General features: G+C 45.6%; 1 protein-coding gene across 1 annotated transcript; it reads left to right on the top strand.

Annotated features, from left to right (window-relative positions):
- Positions 1 to 6,219: 6,219 nt before the first annotated feature.
- On the top strand, positions 6,220 to 11,248 carry LOC124677530 (protein FATTY ACID EXPORT 4, chloroplastic). The gene is made up of 4 exons (XM_047213515.1): positions 6,220 to 6,471; positions 6,574 to 6,638; positions 10,743 to 10,830; positions 10,905 to 11,248. The coding sequence occupies exons 1-4, from the start codon at positions 6,264 to 6,266 to the stop codon at positions 11,012 to 11,014; spliced, it is 471 nt and encodes a 156-aa protein (XP_047069471.1). The 5' UTR covers positions 6,220 to 6,263; the 3' UTR covers positions 11,015 to 11,248.
- The last annotated feature ends 264 nt before the right edge of the window (positions 11,249 to 11,512 follow it).

The raw sequence follows: 11,512 nt of genomic DNA, 5'->3' as shown, positions 1-11,512 counted from the left end.
ACACAACTCAACATAAATAGGAACAATCCGTGAATGCCATTCATCCTATTAGCGAGCAAACACTTACCATGTCTTCTTTTGTTTTAGGTCGATATCTCTCTCTACTCTACTCGACTCTTTTTGTTGTCCTACTACACACCTCCACAAACCATGTACGTACTCATGGCAACACACTGAGTGCTCTTAACATAGTTCAACCCATTCCTCCACCTCTCCATTCCTTCTCCGGATCCCATTAATTAATTCCATCGCCAACATGTGGTGATCAACCTCCTTCGGCCAACATCTCACAACGGCGAATCGGGAAATGAGAAACCCAATCAATCCATCCCTCTAAGCCCCGGGGACAACGATGTTACCACCTATCCTAGTATCCTTTTGTAGCGATAACCACCTCCCCCCCCCCGATATGTTATTCACGTGTGTGATTCTCCGTCTCCCTGAATGCATCCTATCCACATTCCGAGGGGACGCATTGTAGATTTTCTCACCCTTCAAACCTTGTTTTACCAACATCACATATTCTTATCGGAACATGTCAAACTCTCCTACTTGATCTATTACCTCATCCTAAAATATAAAATATCACCTGTTCCATCATGTCCAACAATCCAAATCATTGTTAACATAACCATATACTACTTTAATCCAACGTTTGACATCATGACATGTACATGTCAACTACTCGTGGAATCTTCGCAATACCAGGCGAGGTCAGAATTAACCCCGATTAAAAGCGGACATATGAAAATCTGAGAATATTTTGCCGTAGGCTCAGTCAGGTTGACCATGCTGGTAGCTGCATATATCTGCATGAAACAATGACCCTCACGTTTCAAAAGTTCTGTTATCACGTTTCAAAAGTAACAATCGTGTTCCTTCCTTTTCTCGTTATTGCTCTCTGAGACAGTCAATTATGTCTGCAAGGCATTGGATTAACTAGCACTGTTCCAAATACTCATTCGTAAAATGCCCTTCAAAGCAAGAAGACGATGAAACATGACAGACCAGGACATATAATCCTAAGCAGTTGGAGCATAAGTTTGAACCGTGCAATCTGCTAGAAAAAGTAATTTTAGATCATGCAAAAACGCATCAACTAAAACGTGCATCGCATCAGAATTCAGGAACAAAACAAAATCCTCTCTGACTTGGCTTCCCCTCGTTGAAATTTGCTCTAAAAAATCCGTCATCGGCCTTAGATCGTCTTCAATGGCCCGACGTAAACGGACTGAAAAGCGGTCTGTTTTAGTCCGCGGGTACACGCGGAGAGCAAAACTTCAACCCTGCGGCCCGAGCAAATAGACAAGAATGTCCCCGGCAACCTATTTCAAGCTCAAATATAGTTTGGAAATGCGTCGGCACGAACACAACCATGACCGCACAGGTGCGCTTCCCTACTTCCTCAGGCCCGCCTCCAGCATCCCATGGTCGCTTCTGCTTCTGTGTGCTAGTGCTAGCGGGCGCCGCTGTTGTTGCCTTATGCACCCCGTTAATGGCCCTCGCTTCGGTTTCTGGGCGCTACTGCTAGCGGGCGGTTGTAAGGGTATATTTCCCTATTTTTGGTTTTGGTAATTAATAAAAAATTCTATGATCTAATGTTTTATTTGAGTTTATATGCAGAAATATTTCATAGATAATGCATTTTTGCATGGAAATAGAGGGCTCTTACTCAAAATCAACTACTCCAACTGGGTCTGCCATCAGGCCAGACACGAGGAAGCCAGGAGGGTGTTCCATCCAACAACTCGTAACCTACAATGTGCAAGCATGTTTGGCACAACGGTGGGTTAGAGTATTAGACGATCTAAAAACATGTTGAATTACAAAAAGATTAAAAGAAGACAACAACCCTTCTAAATCTTGGAAAATTGGCGCAATTGATACGCGAGGGGAACCACCGTGCGAGTCCCAGAGGCCAACAATCTCTAAGCAGTCAAATTCTATTACCACTCGCGAGTAACCTCAAAGCTTTGCAAATATCACGCCATCCCTTAGAGCCAAAACTTCGGCAATTAAAGGATATGTGATTCCAGGGTACGGTTTGCTCCAAGCTCCTATGAAGCCAGCAGGGTTTCTTGCAACGGCTCCCGCTCCACCTTTTCTAGCATCAAAAGCAATGCCAGCATCTGTATTAATCTTCACACACCCCTCATCGGGAGGTCTCCAGCCATGACCCGGCAATATTTTAGCCCGCATCAACGGAATCTCCAACAACACCAACGTATCCCTAATCGACTGCATGGAGTGATGAGGATCAGATCCTGCTCGATCATGAGTTATGTTGTTCCCTGATGTCCAAATTGCCCACATGGTAGTTATGATCTTTGCCCTATCATCTTTAGGTACAATTGGGTCACATAAAATGTCCCTTGACCATGTATCTGGGTGTAAATCTGGTAACTTCGCATGTAGACACCCATTCGCCTCCAACTAAAAATTCTTCGCATGCGAGCATTTTATCAACGCATGCCTCATATCCTCATATACAGAAAAGCAGATTTTACACTGAGCAAGCATGGCGATATGCCGGTATTGGAGCGTCTGTTCGACGGGCAAGATGCCATGAAGAACACGCCACCAGAACACTTAGACATGTAGTCCTTATGTTGGATTGAAGTATGGATGCCATGAAGGTAAAGATATACCTTCTGTGTTGGAATTAAGATCATCAACGCGAATAGAAGAATCTGATAAGATTATGGAGAGAAAAAATAAAGATGGAGTTCTTGTGTGGAACTCAAATGTGCCATGCTCTAGCTTATGTAAAGCCATAGATGATCAATATCTCGAGTGTTTGATTTCATGAGAACCTATGGTTGACCAAGAGCTAGAGCATCTGATCAAATGAAGAGTTTCTTACATAAATCAAGATATTTTGATAAAGCCTAAGAAGATACAAGGTTGACCAAGACATAGAGTGGAGATTGGATTCAAGTTGGTCAACATATAAACATAAAGAATGTACCACATGGATCATGTGATCATGTGGTATGGTAAGCTTTAACAATTATGCTTTGTGAACTAACTATATGTGTCTTTGTGTTCTCTATGTAAGTTAGGTATCTTTCCATGGGGATGCATCAGGAGTAGGATTTTATATAGCCTGGGAGAGAATGAAATCAAATGGTGATCATCATCAAGGTTGAGAAGGGAAAGTTCAAGATAAGCATCTCGGGAAGATTATATGCTTGCAGCTTGTCGCCCATTTTATGATAATGAACATGTGAAGATATGCCTTAATGAAACTATCCCATAGTGGAGCAAATTATGAGTTTTCGCAAAGCAATAATGACAAAGTGAAGCATTCTGGCTTGAATGAAGCTTAAAGCATTATCACTAAGATCAAGTGGGATGCGCAAGAAAATGATATGCCTTTCTAGGTTTTTCCGTTCACCGGTCTCAAGGCGGTTTTCGGGAGAATGGGTTATAGAATAGATTGTTGCACTATCAAGAAGGGATTTCGGTTAAGTAACTTGATCATGTTATCTTAGGTAGCTCAACCCTTTGCATATTTACATCCCCAAATTTTCCTTCTTTCGTTTTCACATTATGAGTTTTTTGAGCTTTTTGCTATCTTTTCAACAAGAACAAGTTCATCAAAAAAGGGATTTCTATGCATCTTCTATTGCGTTTTTGAGTTTGGAGATTTTACCAGTTCTTTGTTTTGAGACGTTTCACCCCTCCCCACTTTTGATGTTTACTATTTTTATCTATCTTCATTTCTATGGAATTTATTAGATTGATCTTGTTCTTAGCTTTTCAAATAGCCTAAGTTTGCTAAAATAGAAGTCCAGGTGCAAAAGATATCCCGTTTTTCCGTGTGAGAGTTTTCCTGTTGTGAAACATTGTGATTTAGTCTAGAATTCCGGGTTGAAAGCGAAATTCTAAACTTATTCCGAGTTTTTTCCAACTGAAACAACAGAAGAATCAGTTCTCGCTCGTTCCCTCCTCGAAATTGGTCCGGATCATTCCGAAATGCTTGTAATTTAAGCCAGAATTCCGAACTGGAACCGAACTTCATGAAAACTGCTTCTAACAGTAAATTTTCTTGAAGGGGTATATTAGGGGTCTTCTTCCCCACTGCTTTTAGCATTCTTGAGCATGGAAATACACCTCCATTGCTCTTTTTCAAAAGCTTGATTCATTCCCGTCCCTCCTATGATTCTTGCATCTTTTTGAGGGGATTGGAAGAGAAGTTCTAGATCCACAACTCCAACAACCAATTCCTCCTCTAAGTGAGGGGAACCTTCGGGATCTAGATCTTGGAGTCATTAGTTGGTCTCACTCCATTGCTCTTCCTCTCTAATTTCTTTCTAGCACTTGTTGCTTTTGTGAGATTTGAGTGGGAAGGACTTCAACACCTTTTACCTTTAGTGTTATTGTTTCGTATCCTTCGTAGTGTTGAGATTCCTATTATGATTTGTTCGAGTGAGAGACCGTGATGTTGTTATTCTCTAAGGGTGACCTTCTAGTTGGCTTGGCGGTTGGTGCTTCGATGACCTTTTCGTGGAAGATTGTGAAGAGGCCCAAACTTCTCCTTCGTGCAGGTTGTGAGGTGGTTGTGGAACTTGACATATCCGGAGTGGAGTAAAAGCTAGCCATAAAGAAAGGGTCATTGTCCTTCGTAGAAGAGACTTCGAGAAGAAGGCGAGCCTTCGTGGCGTTGAAAAATCCTTTGTGGAACCCACACCTCTCTAACGGGACGTACCTTACTTCGTGTAAGCTAACACATAAATACATCTACATCTCCGAGTGTGTCTTTTTTTTTTGAGGATGACGGGGGGCAAGACGCCCCACCGTTTGTATATAAACTCGAAGAGGCCAAGAAGCCATTCAACATGTACAAATGTGAGAGGTACAGCGGGGGGGGGGGGAGAGAGGAGGCACACGCCTCTACCTAGCTCTAGTCATGAGGTAACAACAAAGAGCATCCACATCAGCGCGGTCACGCACCGAGAGTCGCCACCGCCAGAGGGACAACTCGTCACCGGCCCGAGTAAGAATGAGGCGAGCAGAGGAGCGCTCACCATTGAACACAAGGTTATTGCGAGCCTTCCAGATGGACCACGGGATAGCCGCAACTCCCAGGTGCCAAGAGGCGGGAGAGAAATCTGCAGGGCCTCGGATGGTCCAGACAGAGAAACGTTCGGTCGGGAGTGGGACATCCAACCGAGACCAAACCTCAGCAGCGACGAGGCACTCAAAGAAGAGGTGCCTCCCAGTCTCAACATCCGGACAGGCAGCACAGAGCGTAGAGGGGGCGCAGCTCTTGTGGAAGAGGTTTGCCCTAGTGCTCAGCCGGTCGATGTCCGCCAAGTAGGTAAAGATCTTCAGCTTCCGAGGGAGCCGGAGTGACCAAGCCACGCAAGCGGACTGGTCCCTGGGGCGTGCAGGGGAGAGCATGCAGTAGGCCTCACGCGAGGAGAACCGAGGTGTCGAAGGAGAGTCGATGAAGCGTTTGTCGTGGCCGGGGCGGGGGGGGGGGGGGCGAGGCGCTGATAATGCGCAAGACCTCCAGGAGCTCCCCTTCCGTGGCCGTAGAGAGCTGGGGCTGCAGGTCCAGGCCGTTAGCGGCAACGGCAGCCACCGTGGCATGCCTGCGGGTGCAGTGGGAGAAGAGCGCGGGGAAGCGCTCGGCGAGGGGGGGGCCCCGACTGCCATTTGTCCAACCAGAAGGACGTGGTGCAGACGTACCTTACTTCGTGTAAGCTAACACATACATACATCTACATGTGTCTGTTATCTCTATACCAGAGTTTACTTTTTTTTGTGATAGCCATCGAGATTGAAGTATCTATATGTTGTGCTATATTTCTTACCTTGAGTTATTGTTGATGGACCTAGTTGAATTTAGTTTATTTAGGTTTTGTGTCTGTGAAATAAAAAATACTAAATCTATTCACTTTCCTCTAGACGACATCTCGTCTAGCTTACCTAGGCATTGACAGCGAGCCTCGCGTCCTTTTTTTTATGCTGAGCGACCGCGGCCATTTTCGCGTAGGCCATTGCCATCCCCCTTCGTCCACAGACCACAGAGCGAGCGTCGCCATGGCAAGTCCTAGCCTTTGCGGCCCAGCGGCCCGGCTTAATACTGTACTAAAGCTGTTTTGAGGCCCCGTGGACATGTGAGTCCGGCCCGTCCCGATACTGGAAAGCGATAGGATCCCGGGCAAGCTCCAGGGGCCTCACACGTCACCCGGTTCCACCGTAGTAGTCTATCGACAACGACTGCCCGGTCGCGCCAGCCGTCGCCGAGCGAAATGACGTCGGCGGTGGCCGCCACCGCCACCACCTCCCGCCCTCTCCACCTTCCCGCCGCCATCCGCTCCCCACCCTCGCCGCCTCTCCTGGCCCGTGCTGGCGGCCGTCGCCGCCGCGCAGTCCTACGCTGTGCCGCCGTGTCCGAGCTGACGCCCGCGGTTTCTGCCGCCTACGGCGCCCTCCTCGTGGGCGGCGGCGCATTCGCATGTACGTTCCGTCTCACTTGCTACTGTGATTTCTTTCTTGCTGCTCTGCCAGGTCGGGTCTCTATTCTTTGACCGTTGATTTCTGATTCTCACTATCGTGCAGATGCGAGGTCGGGCAGTAAAGGGTCCATCTACGGAGGGCTCTCCGGATCTGCGCTCATGGGCATCGTGAGTGGACGTCAAACATTCTCTACTTTCCGTCTACCTTCCACTTTTGATTTGTGGGTCTAGCTTCTGGATTAGATATGAAATGCGGTTGCGAAATTCATAACACTCGCGGCATAGAATAATTTCGGAGACGGCTAATACACCAATTATGCTTAGACCAGACTAGTAGTTTTATTGGAATGTTGGAGACAGAATATGCTTAGTGTCGGTTGGAACTTAATAGAGCTTGGACTGCAAGCTGATAGTGGAAGAGAGGAATGAAATTTTCTAGGTGCGCGGAAGATGATTGGAATCTCAATTTGACCTGCAGTTATTCAAGGGTGGCAAAGTTTGAGATGACCTCGTTTTCCCTTGCTTGGCATTGTTAATTTAATTTTCAACACTTTGGAAGATAATCTGGTAATGTAGTTGGGTTTAGGAAATCCAATGGCATGGCAACTCCTATACAGTAGAACTTTACTAGATTCTCCTCTAACAACCCAGGGATTTTTCTGCGGTTCCATTTCGACTATTATTACAAGAAGTTTGATTTTGATTCTCATAATGTGGTCCTACTTTAGGAAGTGACACTGAAGAAGAATTATTATAGCATACAGTTCTTCTGGAGAACACGCCATTTTTCAATACTTCAGAAGATAATCTGGTAATGCAGATGGATTTAGGAAATATAATGACATGACACACTCCTACATGGTGGACCATTACTAGATTCTCCTAGAGTAACAGGGACTTCTCACCGGTTCCATTCTGCGCATAACTAGAAGAAGTTTGATTTTCTGTTTGGTAATATGATCCTACTTCAGAAAGTGATACTAAAGAAGAATCACAGCATACAGTTCTTCTGGAAAGGTGTGCCATTTTTTTCCTTGTTTGTCATGTCTACGGAAGAAAAACCAAACTTGGAAAAAAATTGAAACCAGCCACATTCGCCTTGCTGCAAGATATTGCATTATGTGTCTATATAAAAATAGAGATGTATTTGCTATACAACTATAATGCTTTTGATCGGAGATATTGTTTTTTAAGATAACTGTGCCAGTTACAAGGTATATCTGATTAATCTGCTCTGGTATAATCTTGGCTACTGATATGAACAATCTTGACCGCTTTCAGAGCACGTAATGGGCTTGGGCTGGCGCTATAGCCCGTTAGTCTTAGGGTTAATTAGAGTCGTTTGCTTAGGGGTCAAGTAAACCTCTCTATATAAGGAGAGGAGACGTATCAATCTAATGAAGCAAGAATTAAGAAGGAAATCCCTTCCCTCTTGCCACCGGCCGTGGGCAAGGCCCCCGGCCGGCCCTCTCGCGCCATCCCTCTAGCAGCACCATAACAATTTGGTATCAGCTTTCCCGGGTTCGATCATGTCCAGCCCTCCACCGAGTTCTTCCCACCCGACGCACTCCGACGTCCCCGCCGTTCTCTCCCTGCCGGAGATCACCGCAGCCCTCCGCGATCTCGCCACCGCGGTCCAGGAGATCCACCTCTACTTGGCCGGCCCCTACGGGCCGCCGCCGGCCGCGCCACCAGCCGCCACCACCGGGCCGCTGCTCCTGCCGTGGCAGCCGCCGCATCTGGCGGTCTCCGCCGCGGTCGCCGCCACCACCCCGCCCTGGTTGCCGTGGCCGTCCCAGCCCATCGCGGGCCCCGTCGCGGCCGTGGCCTCGCTGCAGCAGCCGGCGCCGCCGCCGCCCTGGTTCCCGTGGCCGTCCCAAGCCCATTACGTACTCTAACAATTTCAGTGCAAACAATGATAAGCCAGTTTAATCTTGACTTTATAATCATTCCACTTCTGTGCTTTCAGTGTGTAAAATATGAAAATCAATGGTATACTTATGTAACAAGGATTCTGTAGAAATACATTGACAGGCTCAAAACTTCACATTTTTTTTTACAAATATTAGAAATTTCATACTTATTAAAATATGGTGGAGGCTGTATAGAAAATTCTTGGAGCTAGAATGTTTGAAGGACTGCTATTCCTTTTTGTTCGATACAAGGGGCAACAGGCTCCCAATTTTCATTTCCATGTAAACTGATAAGAGAAAAGTTCAGGTCATGTCCAGGGTTGTTAATCCGAGGTTACATGCCTACGATCAGAAAAAGGAAACTGATAGTGGACATAGGTCCATCAGGCAGCATTAGAGCATCTCTAGCAGATGGCATTAATTTTGGACCTCTAAAACAGGATTACAGGCTCCTCTAAACAGTTTTGCACAATTTACAGGCTATGCGGCTGCGTGAGTGCGTGCAAAGTCAGACACCCTAAATTTGTGCCTGTAAATTTTGTTTTTTGCATTTCTCATTTGTTTGATCATACAACCTCCATTTGACATCCAAAAAAAAACCCGAAATGTTTCGAATTTTTAGTTTCAGACCAAATACATTTCAACAACTTTACAAATCTGACGAATATGAATGGGGATAGGGCCAACATTGGGTAGGCATGCGGGAAACCTCGCTTGAGCGCCGTAGCGGCGGGAGGCTCTGGGAGCTCCTATGGGGCCTCACCCAAGGATGAGATGGTTCAGGCGGAGCCGCAGAGGGCTCGGGAGGCCTGGTCGACGGTGGGAATGGGCTTGCAGGATGCCCCGTATCCGATTGGCAGTGGCGGGGGAGGAATGGGGTCACGACGAGTGATGGAGGCTGGGCTAGGTCATCTGCTAGACCCCTTTTCAGTACCCAACCTCTACATTGGTGGGTTTTTAGAGGCCGGGTGCTTCTATTGCATCTACTGGAGATGCTCTTACAAGTAAAACAGCTAGAAGCTAATTGCGATGCCAACCAGCAACAAGAACCAAAACATGCCAGGAAACTAACAGATCACCCCTTAACTAACAGAGACAAGCTAAAGACCACCACAACTGTTTTTGTTTGTTCAACTTCTTCTTCTGCAACACATCACAAAAGAACACAAAACACTTCTCTGCATTTTTTTCAGCAACAACATTACATTTTTTTGTTTGTTCAGCTTCTTCTTATGCAACACCTCACAAAATAACACAAAACACTTCTCTGCATTTTTTTCAGCAACAACATTACAACATCAACCATTTTCCAGACACTGCGCTATCAGGCCCCATCCCTGTCTTTTATAAAAGAATTCAGTATCCACCAGGATGAGCAGCTTTGCTGCTCCACTATTGCTTTCGCCACTTTGTTTCTATAATCCATACCGAAAAGAAATCCAGTGAGAAACTAAAAACACAACACTAATTGAATCCTGCAGGTATGCACCATTGTAACAGGCTTCATTTCTGATTTTCCAGATTACCCATAACAAAGCACCAACCAAACAGAGACCAAACACTTACACTTGACAGTACTTAGCTAGACTAGCAAATCTTCAAAAGTTTTAGGAATACCATGATGGTTGCAAGAACATCTAGCAACAACACCTAATAAAAAAAAGATGATTTGTAGTTTCCTTATTCTCACAGATCATGCATTTATCACTCCCTTTCCATCCTCTGTGAAGCAGCACATCTTTAGTTAGGGTGTGTTTGGTTGAGCTGTAGATTCCTGAAAATCAGCCGTAGGAAACCTGCTGTGGAAAAGCTACTGTGATCTGACAACTGTGGGAAAGAGTTGTTTGGTTGTAACAACGGTCAAACTGTGGATTCGATAGGAAATGTCTGTGTAATACCCCTGCGTTCCTGGAATTTATGTCGGGATGGTTCCCTTTGGTTCGGATTTTACTGTGAGCTGACTTGTTTTATATTTTCCGGTTCTAACACGGTAACACTACCATGCACAGCCTAGACTGGGAAGTCTTTGTACAGCTCGTGAAACTTACCTCGAAAATAATGAGACAGTTTAAGGTTGAATGGAAAACAAACTATGAGTGTGACAAACTTAGATAGATATACTCTTGGTGCAAATCAATGAGCTCACTGGTACTTGTCTTTTGGTGTCGGTAAAATTTTCATCTTGTTCTTACTGAAGTTAGATTAGTGGCACTCCTATTCCTTTCGATCAAGAATCCATGTCCTAGCAATCTTCTTTCTGTGACTGAAAGAAGCTCCGTACTCTGATCAAGTGGTCATTATGTCTACTACATACATGTGCTCTGAATTTTCATTGCTAGTTTATCTGTTTTGTCTCTAGGCCTATTACCTGATGCAGTCTCCTGAGACGAAGGCACTAGGCGATGCTGTTGGATTTGGATCTGCATTTCTGTTTGCCAGCGTATTCGGTATGTTTCTCACCATCCCGTGTTTCTGTTTCCACGAAACAAGAATCTGACGTCGAATCCTCCTGTTTTTTCAGGTATCAGGCTGTACAATACCAGGAAACTGGTTCCATCAGGCCTGCTTTTAGTACTTTCTCTTGGTGCCTTGGGTGTCTTCTTCTCTGCTTACTTGCAAGACAAGATGTGAGCTGATCCTTTCACCAGCTCCAGTAGTTCTCTGTACTAGCAGGATCTTCCTTGAAGGTTTCCTCTGTTAAATGGGGAAACTTGAACCGAGAACCGACTGTCGGTGTTCCTTCGAATGTTGTTGTCTCAGGCTCTCAGCAATTAGCGTCCTTTGTTTATTGCCAATGATAAGATGATTGCACCTGTTTTCCTGAACTGAATGTATGAGAACTCGTGAGGTCTCACCATCTGTACGCCCGAACTGTCGGCGCTGAGAAGTAGATGGACGTTGGGCTGCACATTTCCTATCACTGTTCAATGTCAATGAGTACAAGTGCAGAACTGCAGATACGTCGTGGACCGTTGTCAAGAAATCATCACTAATGCCACGCCTATCGTCGACTGATGCATCATTTGGGTGCTAACTAAATCTGGGACCTATGAATCGTGATGCGGTACCACCCCTGTACGTGTAGATCCTAATTGGCCGTCTGTTACGTGATGTGGTACCACTGCTTTG

Source organism: Lolium rigidum, chromosome 7 (assembly GCF_022539505.1).
Source record: "Lolium rigidum isolate FL_2022 chromosome 7, APGP_CSIRO_Lrig_0.1, whole genome shotgun sequence".
Classification (NCBI taxonomy): domain Eukaryota; kingdom Viridiplantae; phylum Streptophyta; class Magnoliopsida; order Poales; family Poaceae; genus Lolium; species Lolium rigidum.
The sequence above is the reverse complement of the archived record's forward strand: the minus strand, read 5'-3'. Positions and strand labels throughout refer to the sequence as shown.

Bases quoted from the DNA above. Each gene is read 5' to 3' on its own strand.
- LOC124677530 (XM_047213515.1), top strand. From the start codon at position 6,264: ATGACGTCGGCGGTGGCCGCCACCGCCACCACCTCCCGCCCTCTCCAC. The intron at 6,639-10,742 runs GTGAGTGGACGT...TTTTGTCTCTAG, and splicing joins GATCTGCGCTCATGGGCATC to GCCTATTACCTGATGCAGTC. The intron at 10,831-10,904 runs GTATGTTTCTCA...CTGTTTTTTCAG, and splicing joins TCTGTTTGCCAGCGTATTCG to GTATCAGGCTGTACAATACC.